Consider the following 22,850-nt stretch of genomic DNA (forward strand, 5'->3'; position numbering starts at 1 on the left):
TGAGTCAGGATCAGCCTTCCAATTAATACCTGTACCTGTGATACCGACAATTCGACAAAATCTTTAATTATCCAAATATTTGATTGGCTGTATCTAATTTTAGGGGAAATGACCAACATATTAAATGGAAGAAAAGAACATTTTCATTTGAATTTAAATGCAAATGAAATAAGCTTGCTTGGCTTTATTCAAGTTGTCTTACTACTGGCTGAAAATATCAAACAATTGGGCTATTGATTTTGACTGCATGGAGACTGAGCCACCACATGTTTTTGTTGATAGCAGCCTTTTTATAAAAAAAATAAATGAAATGAAATGGGGTTTAATGTCCTACTGGTCTGCTTCGACTAGGCTAATAAAGACGGGTCCATAAAATAAATGAAATGAATTGAAATGGAGTTTAACGTCCTACTGTTCTGCTCCTAACCTGGGCTAATGAAGACAGGCATACGCCATACAGTGTGCTATGAGGGAAATTTTGCCCGGGCAGCGGGGCTACGGCCTACTCTTATATCGAATTCCAACTGCCAAGGGATCCTTTACGTGCACGCCAATGTGTTCACGGGACCTCGGTTTTTCGTCCCATCCGAACGACTAGACAGCTGTCCTTGTCAGGCCCTCCCTCCTTCATCAATGACAAAGGGAAACCACGCTGGAAAATCTGAATGAACTCCATAAAATAAGATGAGAGCACTAAAGACATGGCTGAAATATGTCAAGTTCTACTTAGCTTTTCCTGAATTAAACCCAGAATTTGTTTCTAAAATCCAGATAGACGGAAGAAATTAGATTTATAGCTTTGTCAACAGAACATTTGGTTATCTTGAGACTAACGTGATAATTTTAATTTTCTAAAGCTACATTTCGAATTTGGACTAACTATCCTACTTGTGCTAACAAATTATATACAAAACCTCAAGTTTCTCCTGCATCCTGAATGATAATACACACTTACTTGTCAGCCTTATAATGTCCCAGTTGGCAGGTTAATTATTTTTCATTATTATCTACCCTATATACATGTAAACATAAATAATGGCAAGAAATTAGATTGATTTTAATATTTTAACTTTTATTCACAATAATTAAATATGTAGGAAGACATAATGCCCTGTACCATACATATAAAAGCACTTTATCTAGATTCATACAAAAAAACTATAAAAATTACAACATGTAACATGAAAATAAACAATAATAATCAGGTTTTATTTAAATTACACTGTTTTGATTTTTTAATTTGGTTAACATAGGGACATCTTTGTATACATCCATTAAACCATCTCATTACATGTAAATACAATGTAACCTAATAGCTAAAATTTTGTCTGATGTTCTATGGATTCTTATAAAAGCCAATCTCTAAAGTCTCTGCTAGGATTTGATTCTTTTGATCAAAGAAAAGGTAGCTTTCTTAAATATCTTTAAGGTTTATTGAAAAAGACTCCTATCAGTAATAAAGAGCATTAACATGTCATATATTTTTTGGAACATAAATACGGAAATATTTACAATTAAAATGATTTGTGACCTTGAAGGAAAATAATCTAAAAATATAATCAAACTAACTAATGATTAAATGGTGTTTGATTGATCAAAATGAAACAATAAATTAAATGTTTATGGTAAAATGTATGGCTGCACATCTCTGTATAAAATAATGGCAATAAGCATTCAGTGAAAAGCTCTGATTAACTAACAGACTCCTATGAAAAATACATACATGTATACAGAATATTTTTGTTATCCGAACATAGATGTCTTGAGAAGTTGGACGGTCGTAAATAAGCCACAATATAAAGATATCTAAAAGTAATGGAATTATTCCAAAACATAAATGGCCATATCAACAATTTTACAGGGCAGTGAAAATCAATGCTATCTCATCGTGAAGTTTTTGTAGCATATTTGTTATAGGTTGTCAGGATTTTTTTTCACTTACAAATTTATTTGCATGGAGATATAAAACATACATAAAGGCACATTTGTTTTGGTGAATTTATATTTAACAAACCAAACATGGTTAAATAGTAAATCACAAACTAACACTTATTTTTGTTGAAGCCTTTTCATATATTTGCGTTAATAATAAATTAAATGAATCTACACGAGGGTTTGTTGTAAGCGACTAGGGCATATTAACATCATCCATCTAATGTATTATCTGAATTACTCTGTTACAGTTAAATGTGTAATTCATTTCACATTATACGAATTTATTTAAATATATATTAATTTGTTTCATATTGCTTAGACTAATTCATATATTAAATTTTAATATTTTGTCATGGATTTGTATTTGTATCAATATAAACAATTGTTGGCTTGAATGTAATTCAAAAGTAAAATGGCACACTGTTACTATGGTAATTGTAGCACCAAGATAAATTAAGGATGGAAAAAGTGCATTAATTCTCAAGGAATTATCTGACTTGCATTCATTGTTTAAGCACATTGATAAGGTATCCAATATTTTCATTCAAATAATAAAGTTATGATTATAAATAGTATACACTGGATTTCTTCTCTGATATGCAAGTAAAAATGTCAGAACTATGAAACTTATATTTGTGAAATGATATTAAACATACATTATGCAAGAGCTAAATCTGCCTATTGCAGGTCTTTCTTTCGGCCTGAAATGTTATCTAAATTATTAATTAGACATTAATTAACTTATCCAGACCATAATCAACTCTCAATGTCAACGCTAGCCTGAGATGTTTACTGGATTAGGATACCATTTGCTGCTCCACTTTCATTCTTGATTTAATCATGAAATGGATCATCAAGACTATGTTTTTTATCGTACCGACTTTAATAATGATGATTGAGGCTAAGCCGAAAATTCAATCGCTAAAATCTTGGTTCGGGGTGAATCAATTTGACTGAAATTTTCAGCAAATTTCCAATACATTATCTAGTTTTTAACTATTATAGTGAGAACTGTCAGCTCTTTATCCAATCTCCCATAATGTATCTTTAATATTTGATTTCTGTTTATATAAACTAAAATTTCTTGAGCAATGAAAATAAACAATATAGATCATTTCATGACAGTTTTCTATAGACCACATATCCAAATGAAATGATATAATAATTTTCTTATACAAATATGCATTGCGAACATGTGAAATTAGATAATTGTCCAAAACATGAATGATCAGAATCAGGTACTTTAATATTACTTATCATTGACATTGAAATTTTTGTAGTAAAAAAGCAAAAATCCATCAAAGGAATGTATTAATAAAGCTTATTAAAGTAGCAAACATTTCATTCCAAATATCACACCTCACCAGATCTTATCTACTAGACTGTTAGTATACAATTCAACCATACAACATTAAACACACTATAAATATCTAGAAGATCATAGTTGCAATCCATATAACCTTATATGATGTTATTTAAAATGGAGTAAATTTCATATGTTTCATAGCAGTTTGTAAATGATTTTGACTTAACTTATAACAATTATAATTAGCCAAATAATATTCTAGATCTTGCAGCCATTCACTTGTGGTTAAATCAATTTTCAAATTAACTTTCAATTATGTAGCTTATATGTACATGTATTTACTTTTCTGCAATCAAAATAGCAAATTTTTCTTTCCACTATCGATCTGTCATAAATTAAAATGTATATACATTCTGTTTCTACACATATTTATTGTTACTAGAAATTATCCATTTATATGATATGGTTCTGTCTCCTTTGTATCTTGATGATCTTGTTCCACACATTTATTTTATAGACGGTTCTGTCTCCTTTGTGTCCTGTCAATCTTGTCATACACATTTTGTATGTTTTCCTCTAATGTTTTTTCATTATTGGATGTAATTACATCTCATACATGTACACAGAACAGTAAGCCTACACCAACCAGTCTTCAAATAACAAAAACATTAATCCTTTGCCATTTTTCTAGGGAGTCACCATCATCTATATAGACTTCCAAATGAACGCACACCTGCTATTGAAAATCAATAGTATTTTTAAGCATACCCAAAGCATTTGTTGTCTTGAAAACCAGTGCACTGGGACGAATAATTTTTCCACAAAATCCATACAAAAATGTACCCAGTTATCACAATGCTAGTGCAACCTCATATAATATTGAGGTAACCCACCCCCTTTTTTTTCCACACTCTATGCCCAGATGCCTTCAGATTATATCTACACATTTCATTAATCTCACTGTTTATTTATATCTGAATCACAAACCTTGGACAGTAAGAAGAGTTACAAACAGAGCTAGCCTTCCCACTGACCTAATGTCTTAAAAATTTGTTTCCTGTCACTGGTGAGTACACAAAAGATGATAATCTTTAAAAATAAAAGAAGTTGGATCTTGGCACAAGGAATCTTTTGCTTAAGGCCTTTGTTCCCTAAAACTTATATTTACAAGTGCAAAATTATCCAATATTCACTAAACATTACATCCGCAGGCTATCGATTTGAAATATTCAACATGTTTCTCCAATAAACAGAACTACAACATCTAATCACAGACTTTAATTGTGACATGACAATAAGTAGTCCTGATTTATGTTTTACAAGTCAAAGTTGTCTTTCTTTAAGTCAAGGCACGATATCACAGTATTATATACACCATCACTAACTGTTTTTTATTCAAGACTTTTTCTAGCATATTCTATCCATTATAACATTTCCATCTTTATCTTTTAGTCTGATACGTCCAGTAGAATATCTTGTTTCTTGTCTACCGTCAGGATAAACTGTCTTAACTGTACCGTCTGGATATTCTCGTCTCTGTAAAATAAATTAGAATGAAAATATTCTTAAAATCTAACTGCATCAACTGATAGTTTGAATGTTATCTAACATAATCAGCACATTACTTGAGACTAATGAACCATCGAAAACTTCAACCCTTTCGCCGAAACGAATAACCCACGGAACTGTGTAGGTAGGTTGAACGACTATCCCTAATAAATATAACATGCAGTAATGAACATTATTTACTATAGTTATGAAACTGCCAGGGAGGACAATTTGGTATAGACAGAAGTTTTACTTACTACTCTTTTCTGAATTCTGATTGTCAACCTTCACATCAGCGTGTTTATGGGTGGATCAGAATTCCATTTGAATAATAAGGTACAGTTCCCTTCTCAGAGCAGAAAACTGCGCTTAAAAAATCTAACAGATCATAAAAGGATTCGAACCTGCGACCTCAGAGTCAAGTGTCCTAATTGGATTACTATACCCCCCATACAATGTATATTGAATATGAAATATACCTTAAATTGTGAATTGTGTATTTCACGCTGACCGTTCGGAAATTCCATGGTTTTATCACCATTTGTATCCACTCGTATCACTGTACCATCTGGAAATATGCTCTCTTCCGATCCATTTGGAAATAAATACTTCACTGTCTGGTCCGGAAAAGTTATTTCTTTTGTTCCATCAGGGTAATGTTTTTCAATTTGACCACTGGAACAAAAATATTGAAATCAGTTAAAATTTGAAATAAATGTAACAACTGATTGAGGTCTTCAAAATAAAACTACATATTTATTTTCTTTGATGTCAATTCTGTATGTAGAATAACCTTCGATCTTAGGATTCAGTTGTATTATCTGACATTGGTTGTTCTAACTTTAAAATGAATGATTAGGAGATAATACTTTTATTAGACAACGGTGGATATTCTCTAGTTTCTATTAAACCGTATATATTTTCCTCCAGTATAAAATCCGGCTTTCTCATACACATTAGTGGACATTTGTTTTCAAAACAAATAATCCAGCATGTAAAACAACAACATCTGTATATTGTTTAAATTCTAGGTTATTTTTCTTTAAAGAATATGGTCAATTTATAAAAAGAATTTACTTTTGAAATTGTAAAACTTCCAGACTGTCAGGATAAGTTGTGTGAGATGTTTGGGCATCAGCGTAGTAATACACCTGAAATAAATACATGTACAATAATGTAACAATATGGTTCCTCATTACAACAACAGTTTAGTCAATTATTATCTTTACTAACGTTGCCAAGAGCAATAAAGGAACATTAGGAGCAGGACCTCTTTTAATTGGAACAAAATAAAAAAATGTCCTACTTTTCTACACCAACGAGCTAATGAAAATATACGCCATGTAGTGTGCAACGAAAGAAATTTTGCCCCGACAGCAAGGGTTCTTTTGCAGGACCTTGGTTTTTCATCCCATGCAAATGACATGACTCTGCTCATTGACATTGTTTCATTTGGCACCACTCACAAGGGATACCATGCCAGAAGATCAAAATAAAGTGTTGGGTTAGTCTGATATTATTTTGATTAGGTTATAATCATTTTATAGTCAAAGAATAACTTACATAAAGATTTGATATATATTATTTGATTTTCATGTTGGCAAAGTCATTTTACTCTTGTATTTGGCTCAGGGCCGTAACTAGCTCAGAGCAACAAGGACGGCGGGAAGTGTTCTCAAGGGGCTGTAATATTGACGGACAATGTATATCTATTTTTTTATGGTTGAAAATGTTTTCACAGGGGGGGGGGGGGGGGGGGGGGCGAAACTTTTTGCAGGGGCCTGATTTGGCTTTAACCGTCAATTATTGAAAGCAAAATCGGTTGGTTTAATTTAAAAAAAAATAATAAAACATTTTAACATAATAGATATCTATATCAAAGAATCACACCAAATCCAGAAGAAAGCTGAATTTAAGTTACACAATATATGGATTTCTGAAAATATTATTTGACAGTAATTAACTTACAACTCTTTTATCAGGAAATATTTGTTTGATATCACCGTTGAAAAATGCAACAACAATTGATTGTCCATCAGATGATATTTCTTTACGAGTTCCATTAGCAAACAATATCTCTCTAGCTCCATTCTTATATATTCTCTCTATCTGTAGGAAAGATAGTATATCAATCATTAAATATATAAATTAGTCTGGTACAGCACACAAAATAAAGGTTGAAATCATGTTGACTTCAATCCATATTTTATTGTATAATAAGACAAGACATATTTATGAATAAGGCCATGTTATTACCTTTCCATCAACATGTTGTGATTCTTCAAACTGTTTATTGCCTTTATCTATAGTAGGATGATCAGAAAGAACTTTTGTAGCCAATTTTCTAGATAAATTTGATGTTGAACTACTAGTAGATACTGTGCTATCTACCGATCTGCAAAAAAATAATCCAACATAGTCTTCTATTCTAACAATAAATTGGGCCATATAAAAACATATTCATTGTTATCAAGAAATGGCGATCATACTTTCAACTGGATGATAATTATCCTGGGAACTACATCTAGTAATAAGAAAGAAATGGCTCAAATTATACTTCATAGTAATGGAAGTAGGAAGAAGTAGCATTCACACAAGCATTCATTCAACTTAGCATTTAAGTAACAGAATAGTTTAGATACACGATAAGTAATATTTATGTAATTGAATTCACATAAATAGCATGAGATAAATGAAGAAGCTTGAAATGTGATGTGATAAGTAATTATCTATATTATCCTTTGAGAAAATAATTTAAAAAATCCTGTTATAACATTATTTTTTAGATCCAAAATACTGCAAACAAATCTGACCCAGACAGAAAAGTAAATTATTGATTTTACATTTCCTTTTAGAGGCTAAAAGATTTTTTGCATTTCCTTCTAGCGGCTAAAAGATTTTTCATTCATTCTTATAACCTGGACTCACACAGTTTCCATTTTGACAGTTATATAGGCTACAGCAAGATCAGATTCTGTGCATTTTCAGGACAATTCTTTGCAGATAATCATAAAATTGACAGGAATGGAAACACATAAAAAATGTTTGTTTTTGGGTCATTCAGAACATGGTCAATGTTTAGATCAAATTCAATTTTTTGTTGAATGGCAGGCTACACATATCTGATGGCTGATCATTTACTAATTTGAAAAAATTAGAATTGGAATTTAAACTACATAGACAAGTTGTTAGCAACATACTTGGTTATTTTAGTTGGTTGAACTCTAGGTTGTGGATCTGTTGTAGAGAACTGTAGATTAGGTATAGAATCTGTGGTTAAACTCAGTGATTTACTCGCTGTATGAAACTTCATCTGATTAATTATACCCTTCTTCTGTGGTGGTGGCTGACTTCTAGGTGGTGAAACTGAAATTTACATGTATTAATTATCATTAGTCATTCACAAAAAATACGGTCAAATTATCTGTAATCCATGTGCAAACTATCCCTAAGTTCAGGTATACATGTGTTTAAATAGTTAACCTCATGGGATGCTTACTGTTACAAAAAAAAAAACAGCGGCTGCCAGGCAGCATACACCCACATTTTGCAAGAGATGGATAGAGAGCAAGCTAAAAACAAACAGGATTTTTTGTACAATCAGGGGCAATAATCCAGAAAGTTATGGTCTGAAATGCTCAAATATCAAAAGGGACTGAGATCTTTGGGATATAAAGATATGTTTTGATCCATTTCATTGCATAAGGAATCTTGAATTTGAAATTCTTACTATGATTATTATTAACATTAGGTTTTTCTTGTTCTGTTTCTTGTGTTGGTGTAGAACTTCTAGGGTAAGATTGATGACCATTAACTTGAATCTACAAATAATAATTAAATACATTGGTAAATTATTTTATTTTATATATATTTTCGTCTATTTATGTCATAAATCAACTGCTCAAATCTGTCCCTTTTTTTTAAAGGGCATACCTACTTGTTCACAAAGATGAGGGATAACAATTATACGTCTGGTATTACGGTGTCTAACACAGTTAGAAATTTGCTCTATTAAATGTTGAAACTACTTCCTCGAATGTTCACGCTCAAAATGACAATGACCTATGCTGCATTCAAAAATGCCTGGATGTGGTGTTTGCTTGCAGATTACAATTTCAGTGCTATTTTTATTGCACTTAAAATGGTTGTAACTTGTTACATGCAAAATGACCGTTTATTTAGTGACGATAAATGAATATGCGTATAATAGAATAATTTTTGTGGTGGGCATCCTACTGTATTGTGCGATGGGTCCTTTAGTAGCGGGATGAAACCAACGAGGTTAGGAAGGCGACTCTACTCCTTGGGATCGAAACCACGCCACTTGACTCAATAACCCTGTTTACATTTTTTAGTTTAAATGGGTCAAACATAAGCGTTTACTGTGCATGTGCCAAATGAACCTTTTTCGGCGAACTTGACTCAATAACCCTGTTTACATTTTTTAGTTTAAATGGGTCAAACATAAGCGTTTACTGTGCATGTGCCAAATGAACCTTTTTCGGCGAACTTTGACAGTTCTGTCAAAATGGCTGCGCTAACTAAATCAACCGTCATAATTGTTTTCATCCGGGTAATTTTCATAGGGACTGAAATTAACTTTTCTGTGAAGAGATCCACATTTGTAGAGTAATGTAAACGGGTCAAATTCTTGAAATTTGACCAGTTGGTCATCCAAACCCTGCTGATAAACAAATAAACGAGAAAATAATTTTTGAAGGTAATAACTGTGTGTGCATATAAAATATACATGTATGTACCCTTCACTTATTCTATCTATAGTCCAATTTCTTTTAGACAGGTTGTTTATAAACCTAGGCTACCTACCTTTTGACTAGTTGCTTCTTTCTGCATCCATTCAATACGTTTTTTCTCCAGTAATTTGATTTCTTCTTTTAATTCTTTATTTTCCAATTCAACTAATTCTAGTTTATCTTTGAAACGTGACTGACTAGCTGTCCATCTTCCTTCTTTTCTCTTCATTTCTTCTTGTAATTCATTTAACTGTAATAAAAACATTAACTTTTGACAAACAAATGATTATTTCAGTAAAGGTGAGAAACGCGACAATAGATGCAAAGTTTTTGACGAACTAGGTGACAAAGATATGAAAATTTTATGAACATACCATTCTTTTTTTATACCATATTTCTTTTGTGTTAACATGAACTCTGCGCTATATATAATATAATATTCTTTTTCATCTGAACACAAGACAGCTATGAGACAGACAATGTTATCATTATTTCTCTATTTTCTGTCAAGTTTCTAAAAACCTCTTTGAAAAATTATGATACATACCTGGTTTTTCAACATGTCTATTTCATCTCTATCTTTTTTATCAGGCATAGATCTAATTGTTTTCTGATATTTCTCAAACATTTTACGTTCATGTCTACAATTATAGAAATACATATTTCAAAAAATCTGGATGAAAACTTTGAAATGCATACCATGGAGATAGGTATAACAGACAAGCACAGGTATTCAAACTAAGAACTATATAGTGTCTGCCTTACCCTGAATTAGCATATACCATGGAGACAGGTATAACAGACAAGCACAGGTATTCGAACTAAGAACTATATAGTGTCTACCTTACCCTGAATTAGCATATACCATGGAGATTAGCATACATGTACTAATATATACTGTAGTATGTTAATTTTTTTTCTGGCAATTGTGATTTTGCCCCCACCCCCAATTTCTTCGCTATATGAACTGCTCAGAATATGAGAAGTGGTATTAGGTGTTGTAGAAAGTGTAAGCATACCCTGCCAAATTGCATGACACCTTTCACTATTTTCAGCAAATAGGGGTGATATTTGGGACATAAATTTTGGAGACTTACTTTAATTTTTTCATTTCTTGATTTTTAAATTCTTCCAGTCTACTTAACTCATCAGATTTCTCTTTTTCAAAATCAAGAATTTCTTTCTTTAACTTTGATAAACCCTAGAAATAAAGTAGGTTTTAATATGATATATTAATAAACAATTTCAAAAACTATTTCATAAATTTCCACCTCAATCAGGTTCATGCAGATTTTTTTCTTGTAAAATAAAAGAAAAAAGAAGAAATTGCAGTGTTTGTTTCTGTTCTTGAAGTCTCGACTATTTTAATAATTCTGCTCTGGGTATAAATAAAATTATAACACAGAATATAGCTTACATTACAGAAACAGTTCACCCCCAAGCAGACAACACACATTAATTGTACAATTTGGGTAAAATGTACTATGTGAACAAATAACTAAGATCTCACCTCCTCTCGCTCTTTGCGTAATTTATCTAAAACAGCATTTTCATTACGAAATCTTTCAATTTCTTTTTCTAATTCTGCAAGTTTATCACGTAGAATTTTAGACTGAATTCCATCTGTTGTCTTTGTAGCTTGTAGTTTTTCAGCCTCCTATTATTGAGAATAAACATGAATTTACAAACCATTTTTCATATCGGTGCTCACCAGCAAACCAAGATACCTGATAGACAAAATGTCTGACAACCCATTAGTCCAGGAGCCTGCATTCTTTATCCTCAAATATATGATGTCATCTTCCTCAATTTCTTTGTCTAACAATATATATCTATTCAAATACTGTGAAAGTGTTTTTAGGATTTGGGCTTTTGGTATGGGGGTGGGGGGTGGGGGGGATTTTCTTCAGCCAACTGCTTATTTTGTACATATTCTCTCTTCTTGTTTATTATAAATATATATCTACTTACCTGTTGTTTTTTTAGTTTATCTGCTGGTTCTTGATTTAAACTAGGAAACAACCTAGCTACAAGGCGTGATGTAGGTGGTGTAGAAGATACACCATTCTCTTTATTATTCTCACTTGCTACAAAATATACAAAATACAAAAATAGACATATTCATCATAAAAAAAAAAGAAGACATACATCATATCAAAATAAAAGCTATAATATAGCAGTAGAATTTCCCAACAATCATATTTTGGTAAAATGACTTATGCTCTAACTTTGTATTTAATACAAACATAAGTGTTCATGCTTTGAATTACTGTCTAAAATGCTTACATTTGTCTTATGGGTGTTTGTAAGTGTGGTGCAGTCCTCCTGCACTTACTACTGAATGGAACCAAAGCATAAATTATAGTTTTATTTTATAGAAAATGATGAGATTGCCAACTACTTTTATTGACAAGTTTTACATTTTTTTCTTTATATATGGTATACGTCACATGTATATGAACATTTTTTACCTTTATTTTTTGCTTTAGGTGCATTTTCAATCCATTCTTCTTCATCATCAAAATCATTGACATATTCTTCTTTATTATCATCCTTCTTTTCATCATCACTTTCTTCACTTGTAGATTCTTCACTCTCATCTTCAGAACTTTCTTTTTCCTTTTCTCTCTCTCCATCTTCATAATCACTGGACACAAATTGTTTCCCTCCCTCCGGCACTGACTGAGAACTCTCTTTTTGTAACAATGTATTAATATGTGGTCCCTTAGAAGCTGTTAATCGTTGTAGTAATGACCTCATGTCCGCTGTAGAGGATGAAACTGAAGCATTTGTACTGGATGAAAAACCATCCCTCGATGCAATTTTTCGTGTTAAAGATTTTGATTGAATGGGATTAACATTAGAGTCACTGTTCGTAATTTCGTCAGACTTTGTTGAAGAATATCCATTACTGTCTACAAAGGGGCCATTTTGTTTTTGCATTAATTTGGCAGTTAAAAATTTGATATCTGCTTCGTTTAGTTCACTGTCTGAGCTAATAGATGAATCAGAATCTGTTAATGTATCTGAAGATAACTCTCCCACATTTTCTTCAACTAATGTATCATCTTTTTCTTCAACTATAACTTTTGGTTCTTCGGGCGGTTTTGCATTTCTGTGAAAAATGGTACAACATTCATTATTGCATTCGTGACATGTAATTAGTGGTAGCTCATTTCATTGGATCTTGGTAATTAGTCAACTATATTCACATAAGATTCATGACACACATTGTAAAAACTAAAAACTCAAAAACAAGTCAAAGGCTTATATTGTCTCCTCAATTCACTTTCTGAAGAATTATCTGCATTACAATTACTGATAATAAATCAGCAGTTAATTTTGACGGCCAGTAAATTTTGAGTATAATTTTGTTTTATTTATACAACATTTATAAAGCCCACGACAGAGGTGTTGTACACGTTACAACAGGATGTCACATGAATATCATCAAATATATAAATAGCTATAGAATTTGAAACATAAACATTAGATAAAAGCACTTATAACATTTAAGGTTTTTTTTTCAATGATTCAAGGGAATAAATTCAACATATACCGGTAGATACTGCAGTTAAAGGTTATAAACTTACTCTATCTGTTGTTTCCGAGCTTCTAAGATAGTTTTCAATCCTATTAATGGTTCCTGTAATTAAATAGATATCAAGAATGTGTCATTTAACTTATATCATCCTGTAGATATAAAACATGAACTTATGTATGTTTAATTCACAGTTTTAGAAGATAGATGGCCAGGCAATGAAACATATGCTCACAGCACCGAGCTGTCCACAAAAGTTCTCGTATATTTTTCATTTGTCAGTAATGAAAGCATTAACATGACATTATCCAATTAAATATACATTATGCAAGAGCTAAATCTGCCTATAGCAAGTATTTATTTAGGCTTCAGATGTTATAGAAATTATTATAATTACACCTTTACTTACACGACAAGCTCAAAATCAACTCTGTAGACTCACGAATGGCATGGATACAGTTTGGATTTAAACAGTGGTCCATTTAAAATTAAATCAATAAATGGCGGACCAAGCTAACGTTTACCGTTAGTTTTCTGATGTCACTACCCTAAACTGGTATTGAAAGGCCTGCCAAGCGAGGCTACCATAGCCATTGAGCATGTTGCTTGATAATCGAGAATATGTGGGTAGAGTTATCGTCTGTCAATCAAACGATCGCCAGTTCTCATAGACAGTGCAACACAATTGATGCCCATTTCTAGTTCAAATTTCCAACAATGACACTTCTGTTCAAAACAAAGTAATTTGACTGAAATTTTCAACATTTTTTTTTTATCATCTATTTTTGAATTACATGTATTATAGCAAGAATGGTCAACTCTTTATAAAACTCTTAACTAATGTATCTTTAATTAATTATAATTATTAGAAATCATTAGAATTTCTTTGCTTCTAGTTCTTCGCGTACATTTATATGATAAGTTATCAGAAATCATTGTGAATACATAAATATCTCATGAATATAAACACTGTGTATAAATTTCAATACACTTGGATGATAACTGTAGCCTCTAGAGCTTCCACATTCAATTTTTCAAAGTAATCAAGGGCAATAACTCTGGCAGTAATAATTGGAAATCGTTGAAAATCAATGGGATTCTGCAAGTGATGAACTTACAGTGATTGTAAGTTAATCAGATATTAACTTAAGCCTCTTGAGCTTTTGTGGGTGACGGACCAACAAACAAACAGGCTTGAGTCATGACAAAATAGGACCACATTTTATAATTACACTAATCACACTAGAGATAAGTTATATGTAAAATTATAAAGTGGTCAGTTTTGTTCAGATTTGTTTGTTGATGTCTGTAATGTGCACAATTACTTTTTGAGAAAGTGTTATATACATATGTAATTGCACCGATTGGCAGCACATTTCTGAAACTCTACCAAGTAACCAAGGCATTATTATCATTATTTATCATTATATTCTTAGCTGATAATATTCATCAGAAAGGATCTAAGATCAGGCCCCAAGTCCACAAAGCATTCTCAGACTTAAGTTGAGAATTTACTCAAAAATGTTCGCCTTGTTTTAACTACAATATAGCCCTTTATAATAATTCTGTTGTTTTAATGTATCAAACACATCAATGGGAAACTATGTGCAAAGTTTTGTGTTTCTGCATCAAAGATATTTCTCATAAACAGTGATTGAAAGTTGAGCAAATTCTTAACTTAAGTCTGAGAATGCTTTGTGAACTCGGGTCCTGATCTCAATATACATGGCATTTCTACTTCTAATGGCATTTCTACTTCTACTAGAACTGGGGGGATCACGTGGCTAAGTGGATAAGACGCTGGCTCGCTAGCCTGGAGGTCGGGTATTCGATCCCTGCTTTGGCCGAGAAAGTTCATTCAGATTTTCCGTTGTGGTTTCCCCTTGTCAGTGATGCAGGATGGAGGGCCTGACAAGGACAGCTGTCTAGTCGTTCGGATGGACGAAAAACCGAGGTCCTGTGTACACATTGGCGTGCAAGTAAAAGATCCCTTGGCAGTTGGATTTCGATATATATAAGAGTAGGCCGTAGCGCCGCTGCACGGGCAAAATTTCCCTCATAGCACACTGTATGGCATATGCCCGTCTTCATTAGCCCAGGTTAGGAGCAGAACAGTAGGACATTAAACCCCATTTCATTTCATTTCTAGTAGAACTTACCCCACTCTGTTTCTTCTGATCTGCTTGTAATAATTTAGAAACAATAGAAGAATTAGAACAAAATGAAGCATTGTCAGCAAAATCTTCTAATAATTCAAATTCATCCAATTCTTCTTGTTCTTTCTGAAATGAAATTTCAAGAAAAAAGTAAGGCCTCTTTTTATACACTTGCCTAACGTAACATAGCTATTATTATATGATTTTTCATGACCTCAAATCTTTAAACATGACAGAAAACCTTACTATTATTGATCAATAAAAGGCTTTGAGTTATTGATTATATTATTGCAAGCCAACAGTGAGGCTGATGTCCCTCGCCGAAATCCCCAAATAAATAGATGACATATATTAATTAATCGCACATTTATTTTTTTCAAAAGTATCAAGCAATCAAACTGATTATCAACTATACACTAAGTTTCATCACTTTCTATATCAGGTAGAATCAAAGTTATCTTGTCCCAAAGCATCGACCAATGAAATTGCTTAGCTCTGCTTAGCTTTAGCTTGAAATGTTAATCAAGGTATTGACCTAATAAACACTACACCAAGTTTGAACATTCTAACTCTATTACAAGGAGAGTTATTGTGTCCCAAAAAGTGTGGCGGAAGGACGGACAGACCCATTTTAATAGTCCCCTGCTTTCTTCGTAATGCGGGGGGACAATTATTTGAATTATGAAGATATATAAAGATTAACAAAAATAAATGCTGATTAAATCATTCCTCAATGACAAATATGTCTTACCCCTTCATTAGCTATTCTTTCTCTCACACCAGCAGCAAACGATGAATCATCATCAAATGGATCAAAATCTACTAATTTATTATCAGATGATGTCACTTCTTTGTTTTGAGCAGGAATTACAGGAACTTTAAACAAGGCTGTGTTTGACTGAGATCGAGGATCAGATGAGTCATGAGCAGCATTTAATGTTGGTTGCACACTGGACGCTGCATTAGATGTTTGAGGGATGACTGGTTTTGATGAGCTAGATTGAGGTTTGGGAAACACTTTACTTGGATTTAGCTTTAATGTCTGAGATGGAACTAAAGGATTTGTTGATTGGCTGGAGACAGTCTTTGGCACTGATTGGTTGGATTTTGATTTAAGGCATGCTGGCTTTGATACTTGGTTAGATTTTGCTGTATTTGAAAGAGGACCATTTGGTGGCTAAAAGAAATAAAAAAATAAATACTGAAATAATATTACTGGTTTCCTAAATTTAAACAGAAATATTTATCATTTCCTGACCCTGTGAATGATAATCTAGCCGATTTATTCTTCTGGTGATGATGACTAGCTTGGCTTAGCGAAGGATTGAAATGACCATTTCCTTTTCATTTTGCTATTATATACAATTTCTAATGATTCTTGAAAATCAAAGGGACAAACAGGTTCAATGGTATCCATGTTTATAAAAAGTGACCTACAATATGCTATAAGTTGAGATGTGTTTGATCTCACTGATAGACCACGCTAACAAAACATGTTTAAATTTCATGTCAAATGGTTTTGGAGTTAACACTGTCGAAGTGCCGCTGTCTGGGCAAAATTTATCTCAGAGCATACAGTATGGTGTATACCCATCTTCAATATCCCAGTTGGTTCAGAATTGTAGGATGTTAAACCCCATTTCATTTCAATTTACCTCATATTTTCGTTTACCATCTTTAGCAGCTGGTTTCTCTGCCTGTTTAGGTTTTGTTTCTGGTTGTTTTGGTTTACTTTCTGGTTGTTTCAGTTTACTTTCTGGTTGTTTAGGTTTTGTTTCTGGTTTATTTAATTTTTTTGTTTCTCTTGCAGATTTACTACTTGTAAATCTTGCCAAACCTTGACCCCTTTTTAAAAATGGCTTTTTCTTGTCTTTTGGAGATTCAACCACATCTGCTTCTTCAGCTAAAATCTAAATACAAAAAAATCTGAATAATTCTTTTAAAATGTTACAAACTAGTTTTTTTTTTATATTTCTATATAATTTGGAGAAATATCAGTAACTAATAAATAAATAAATTCATCTCAAGTTAAAAATTATTATGCTTACTTTTACTTCTTCTGCTTTCAACTGTTCTTCCAACAATTGTTCAAAAGTTTTCTTCCCAGCTAAACCAGGTTTGATTGGTCGATCATCTATTACAAAATCAAGCTTGGTCTAAAAAAGATTATACTTATAATATAAGTTTTAATAAGCTTAATCAATTACCTATATAAGAATATATATAATTACAAAATCAAACTTGAGCAACATGCCACTTTGTAAAAAAATGAAACTAGAAGAAACAGGTTTAAGTCCGTGCTCAAAACTGATTACAAGACAATCTGATTAAAACACAGATCCCATTTTGTTTCGGGTTTTATAGTTCAAAAAATTTTGTTTTACTTGTCTTTACCACATTAGGACCTGGAATAGTTGTTATACATGTAATGTATAACCTGCATTCTAGTTGATGTGAGGGATTAGCCAATGAAATGGTCTGTGGCAGCGAGTTCTTGGCATGCGATTCACAGACCTGTGGTGTCCTACTAGTAATGAAATGAAATGGGATTTAACGTCCTACTGCTCTGCTCCGACTGGGCTAATGAAGACGGGTATCCTACTACTACTAGAAACATCAAAGCCAATTGGTTAATCAAATGTCTAACGTCATAGGTTCAAAAGCCATTCGTTTGACCCCTGACATGACCTGCCACTACAACTGGTCAGATCTTCATGTAATAGAGGCCAACAAAAGTATAAAAAAAAGAAAAGAAATATAGATCTGTATTTTAATCCGATTGATTACAAGAGTAACATGTGGCAATTCTTTATTAAACTGATTCACATGCAAGCAGGCACAAAAGTGATATGAGAGAGAGAGGGAGAGAAAGAGGAAGGGGGGGGGGGGGGTGTAACGTCCATTTGACACAAACTAGGTCATTTTGGGACTAACATGTGGTTCAATTTTTTTCCAATAACTTGCCTGTGCGTAGGGTTTTTTAGCAGTGTGAGAAAACCGGAAAACCCACAAGGTTGGACAGGCGACCCTACTCCTCGTCACGTACAACTGGGGAATAGAAACCATGCCAGATGATTCAATGATAGACCATCTGCAGCATGCTATGGTTCATTTATTCACCAGCCCCCTAGAACCCAGAAGTACCAGACAACAAAAAATGACAAACCTGATCAAAATTATCAGCACTGGTTTCATCATCAACTTTTTCATCTGGTGAATCAGATTTGTGTGGTTGAACCGATGTCCCTTGAGAAGCCTGTTTGCTATTCGATCTATGGTTATTGTTCATTTTCTCTAATGCCCCAACTATTTCACTATCCACAGAATAATTATCTTCATCACAAAATAAATGCCTTTTCACATCTTGAGGTAATTTAGGGTCCATAGTATCAAGTTTCTTGTCCCATTCTTGAAGAAATGGTTCTTTCACATATTGACCATTTTGATCTCCAGAACCATTCACAGGCAGACCCCTTCTTTCTAACTCAACAATTACACTTCCACTTGAACGTGGAGATGGAGATTTATTAAGTCTAGCTCTAGGAGATAGAGTTATCTCCCTCACTTTAGGTGACATACCCAAATGTTTATCCCTAGCTTTAGACCTTGGTGAGATGCCATTTACTGCCTCTATTATTTTACCTCGGGGAGACAACTCTGCATTACTTTCCAGAAGTCTTGAACGAGGTATCATTGAAAGCATAGCTTTAAGTGTCTCTGGTGAGGCAGATCGAAGCAATGTTTGAAGAGTCAACTTCTGAGCAGATGAGGGATCACTGATTTCTGACCCAGTGTCATAAGCATTATAAACACCATCTTCAAGTTGATCACTAGATCCAGGGTTGCTGAATAAATCTGGATTTGTGTAGTTATCTCCCTCTAATTCTGTTGGATCGTCATATATAACAGGTTTAGGTAGAGCATTCTGCTGAATAGGAAAGAATAAAGTATTCAAACTCCAAGAGAAAAATCATCTGAATAATTTTAAAGAAATATACGTAGATAGATATGCACTAAACGGCTAAATTAAAAAATATTTGTTTTTAACAGAAAGATTTAGGTTAGAGGTACATGTACACAGTCAACACATCTGTCCATGCATGAAAAAGCAAATTTGGACTCAAAGCTTGAGTCCTGAAAACATTCTAATAAAAAAAGGTGTCTATCAAAAATTCCACTGAAGAAAGTCATAACATTGGATATCACATATCATTTGAAGAAATGGAGTTGGCCTTCCAAAGGAAGTTAATGGAAATAATAAAGAATCATACCTGTTGAGATCCCATTTGATGTGGTACCATGGTACTGACTAGATTAGAAACACCACCATGTTGTTTGGATGTGGGAGATGTTTTAGTTGGAGATTTACTAAGTCCAGGATATGTACATGTACCAATTTTCACTAAAATTTCGAAACTACTAATTACTAGGTATATTTTTATTTGGACCAGTTTTTCTATTCAATGTCTCACAACATGTAATTATATGGAAAATGTCCAATTAATAAATTGTATGACTTGCAATATGCCAATAATGACTTAGCCGACACCAAATAGAACAGAATAAAACGCTCAGCACTTGTATTTTACCATGCAGCCTTTTGAGAGTGCCCCATCATGAAGTATTTTCTCTGTAAGTTGAATGCCATGGATTAAAGCTACTTATGAACTCTACTATAAAAAACTTTAATGACATAAATCACAGAAATCTGTTAATACAATAATAACTTTCTAATTCAAGAAAACACAGAATACCTCTTCCAGCACCCCACTGTTGTTGTCTCTGGGATTTTAGCATGTTTTGTACTCGAAGCTGTTCTTCTCTCAAGATTTCTAACTGCACTTGCTGTTGCATCATCAACTGCTCTTGTTGTTGCTGTTGCCATGTTCGTAATTCACGAAACCGATTCAGTAACCTTGCCTGTTCTCTAGCTTGTTGTTGTTCTAATATATCTAATGATGTGTCTATGAACATAGGAAAATATCTAATGTATGAAGATTGTAAATAAACCCAAAACATGATATAGAAAGTGTATATATGTTTAATTGTAGTTGTCTAGTGACATAAACTATTGCATAAAATCCATCTAACGCATGAAGAAATACATATAGAAAGTGAGAGACTCATATGTATCTAGTTCATATTTGAACTTCAGAAGCTTAAATATTCTTTTATTTAGATACTTTGAATCATTAATAATAATATTCAAGTACCTTGGTTTGATTCTATGAAAGGTAAACTGTGGAACATACAGTATTTTGATGTTAGGATATCTAGTATCAGATCAAAATATACTTCTTTTGGTGAGTCCTTAGCAATCTCTGTTATCCAAAGCTTGATCTCGGGAGTTTATTAATGAAAATTGTAAGCACTGCAATTTGCAGCAATTTAATTAATACTTACGAAAAGCTATGGCACTGAACTGATCAGTCACTGGACCCATTTTATATGATAAGAAGATACACATTATATGGCATGAATCTACTTTTTGACTGCAGTGGAGGCAACCAAAGTAGTTCAACATGATGTCCTTCCATTCCACAAAACAGGAAGAACACTATGGCCACTTTCAGAGTTCTTGGTGGACCGAGAGCAAGGTTTCCATGTTGGCTGTATATGCCGGTTATAAACGAGGGCTATGTAACATGATTGAAACTGGATCTAACCCATCTGTCATTTTGCATGCCAGAAAATAGCATATTTTTCAAAACTCAATTTTCAAACATTGCTGCAATTGACCGCTGCCATGTAACTATAAACATCTATGGCCTATACAGAATATTGCACACATATAGAAGCCACATAATCTTATGTGTTGTGTCGATAATTAATTGTTAGCTGGGAATCTTATCAATAACGAGAAGAGGTCCATTGTTAGTCATTCTCTATTTAAACACCCACATATTGTCCAAGTGTCATAAGATTTTTCTAGAATAAAGCTGCGATACTTCTATTACGGTCACACACTGTGTAAACATGATTATTATAATTTTTGATAAACAAGCCAATCAGATATTAAGTACATGTACAGCTTGTCGAATCCAACCAACTGTCATATTAAATAAAAATAGCATAGAAATTTTGTCAATCCTCAACGTGTAAGGAGAACAATGCATTAGAAAATGTACACCTAGCAGTAAATATTATTATGGTCTTGTGGGAATTGTAGATATGAAAGCAAGAAATTAGCTTAACTTGCTTACCGAAAAATAACGTAAATTACACACTACAGACTACAGTGCTATTTTATAGCAATATTGATAATCCACGCGTTGTGTATACATAATTACATATGTTTACTCTGAGTCTTATTAACTAACCATACAGGGCGATAGTTTCATTAGCTGTGAGAAATATGTTGTGTTAATCATATATTTATCCTCATTTCGATGTTATTGTATTAGAACAATTAGAACTCAAATTCTCAAGGTCAGTAAGTAAGAAATTACAATAATAAAAGCTATTTAAATAGCCAAAAGGGAATATTACATTAATAAATAATTATTATACACCCTACTAATATTTTATTTCCTAGTCCAATATATAATTTTTTATGTACACCATGGCAAAGTGGTATAGACACATGAATTCGGGATACCCTACCATAAATAAAAAAACACATGACATGAATTTTTAAAATTCACAAAGTTTTCTTGTGTTATCAAAAATGACCGATAGGGAAAACTTTGAAGTGGAGGCCCTGACAGAAAAAAAAATACTTTTCAGCTAAGAACCACTTACCATGAGCTGTTGTATCAGTATTATGTGAAACTTTGTGCCCAGAATCTTCTTCTGGATCCTCCATGGTTTACTTTCTGACCAAATAACATTCATTAATTAACCTAAAATGAATACTGGTATGTTAACTTACAAAATAGCAAACAAATTTTACTCAAATATCACATGCTCTTGCTTATTTTATTATTAGATCTATATTATTCATATTGTACAAACAGCTGTCAAAAAAGGATGGTTTCGCCGTTGTCATGTCATTCAAGAAATGACCAGCATCTGGACCAGTAACATCTTTTAGATCGCTAATTGTTTCCACACAGTGCAGAGCTTGGGCCTTTTTATTATCTGGAAAAAGGGCTCTACTGTAACATTTTATTAAATTACATTCACATCGTTCAGTTTTCAGTATTCACTATTCAGACAAATTGAAATTATTTCATATTTTTTTTAACACTTTTGAATCCTTCTATATTACATGTCAAATCATGTATTTATTTCAACGATAAACATAATGTGGTTTCCTCAAAAATTTATTTTCAATGTGGTACATATTTCAGGTTAATCAACATGACTCAATTGTCAACTTCTTCAACAAGTCAACACATGAAAAACAAAACAAACACAAACTTACTGTATAAAGCTGTCCAGAAAAAGAGAAAGGTTTGACAGATTGGACCTTATGTTGGAAGCACTATACTGGGGTATAAAACCCGTATTATTTATTGAGATCGACTAAATAACATCAACAGTATAAACCGTAAATATTAAGCAAAATAAATTACAAAGTCCCGCTGTCCACCATGTTTGAACATAATTTACATTGTATTTAACTGCAGAAATGTTTTCTTTCAACACCGGCTTTCCAGCAAATGTGG

General features: G+C 32.8%; 1 protein-coding gene across 2 annotated transcripts; it reads right to left on the reverse strand.

Moving 5' to 3' along the window:
* Positions 1 to 804: 804 nt before the first annotated feature.
* On the reverse strand, positions 805 to 22,770 carry LOC126823427 (centromere protein J). Of its 2 annotated transcripts, none has more exons than XM_050552266.2 (23): positions 22,607 to 22,770; positions 21,982 to 22,082; positions 19,995 to 20,204; positions 19,512 to 19,642; positions 18,407 to 19,165; positions 17,289 to 17,396; positions 16,896 to 17,150; positions 15,992 to 16,417; positions 15,244 to 15,366; positions 13,137 to 13,189; positions 12,015 to 12,658; positions 11,515 to 11,630; positions 11,054 to 11,200; positions 10,641 to 10,744; positions 10,091 to 10,184; positions 9,617 to 9,793; positions 8,520 to 8,610; positions 7,990 to 8,155; positions 7,046 to 7,184; positions 6,758 to 6,898; positions 5,867 to 5,940; positions 5,269 to 5,464; positions 805 to 4,777 (listed from the first exon to the last, which is right to left on the reverse strand). In XM_050552266.2, the coding sequence occupies exons 2-23, from the start codon at positions 22,043 to 22,045 to the stop codon at positions 4,649 to 4,651; spliced, it is 4,347 nt and encodes a 1,448-aa protein (XP_050408223.2). In that variant the 5' UTR covers positions 22,046 to 22,082; positions 22,607 to 22,770; the 3' UTR covers positions 805 to 4,648. The 2 variants fall into 2 exon arrangements, with proteins under 2 accessions (XP_050408223.2, XP_050408222.2); XM_050552265.2 differs by having other exon boundaries at positions 18,407 to 19,168.
* Positions 22,771 to 22,850: the final 80 nt, after the last annotated feature.

The sequence above is a fragment of the Patella vulgata genome, chromosome 6 (genome assembly GCF_932274485.2).
Source record: "Patella vulgata chromosome 6, xgPatVulg1.2, whole genome shotgun sequence".
Classification (NCBI taxonomy): domain Eukaryota; kingdom Metazoa; phylum Mollusca; class Gastropoda; family Patellidae; genus Patella; species Patella vulgata.

What these genes read in the sequence shown, in the direction of transcription:
- LOC126823427 (XM_050552265.2), bottom strand. Translation starts at nt 22,045, where the DNA reads ATGGAGGATCCAGAAGAAGATTCTGGGCACAAAGTTTCACATAATACT. An exon ending in ATGGTAAACGAAAATATGAG is followed by an intron (nt 16,418 to 16,895) that starts GTAAATTGAAAT and finishes TATTTCTTTTAG; the next exon opens with CCACCAAATGGTCCTCTTTC. An exon ending in ATAAACTAAAAAAACAACAG is followed by an intron (nt 11,201 to 11,514) that starts GTAAGTAGATAT and finishes TCTCAATAATAG; the next exon opens with GAGGCTGAAAAACTACAAGC.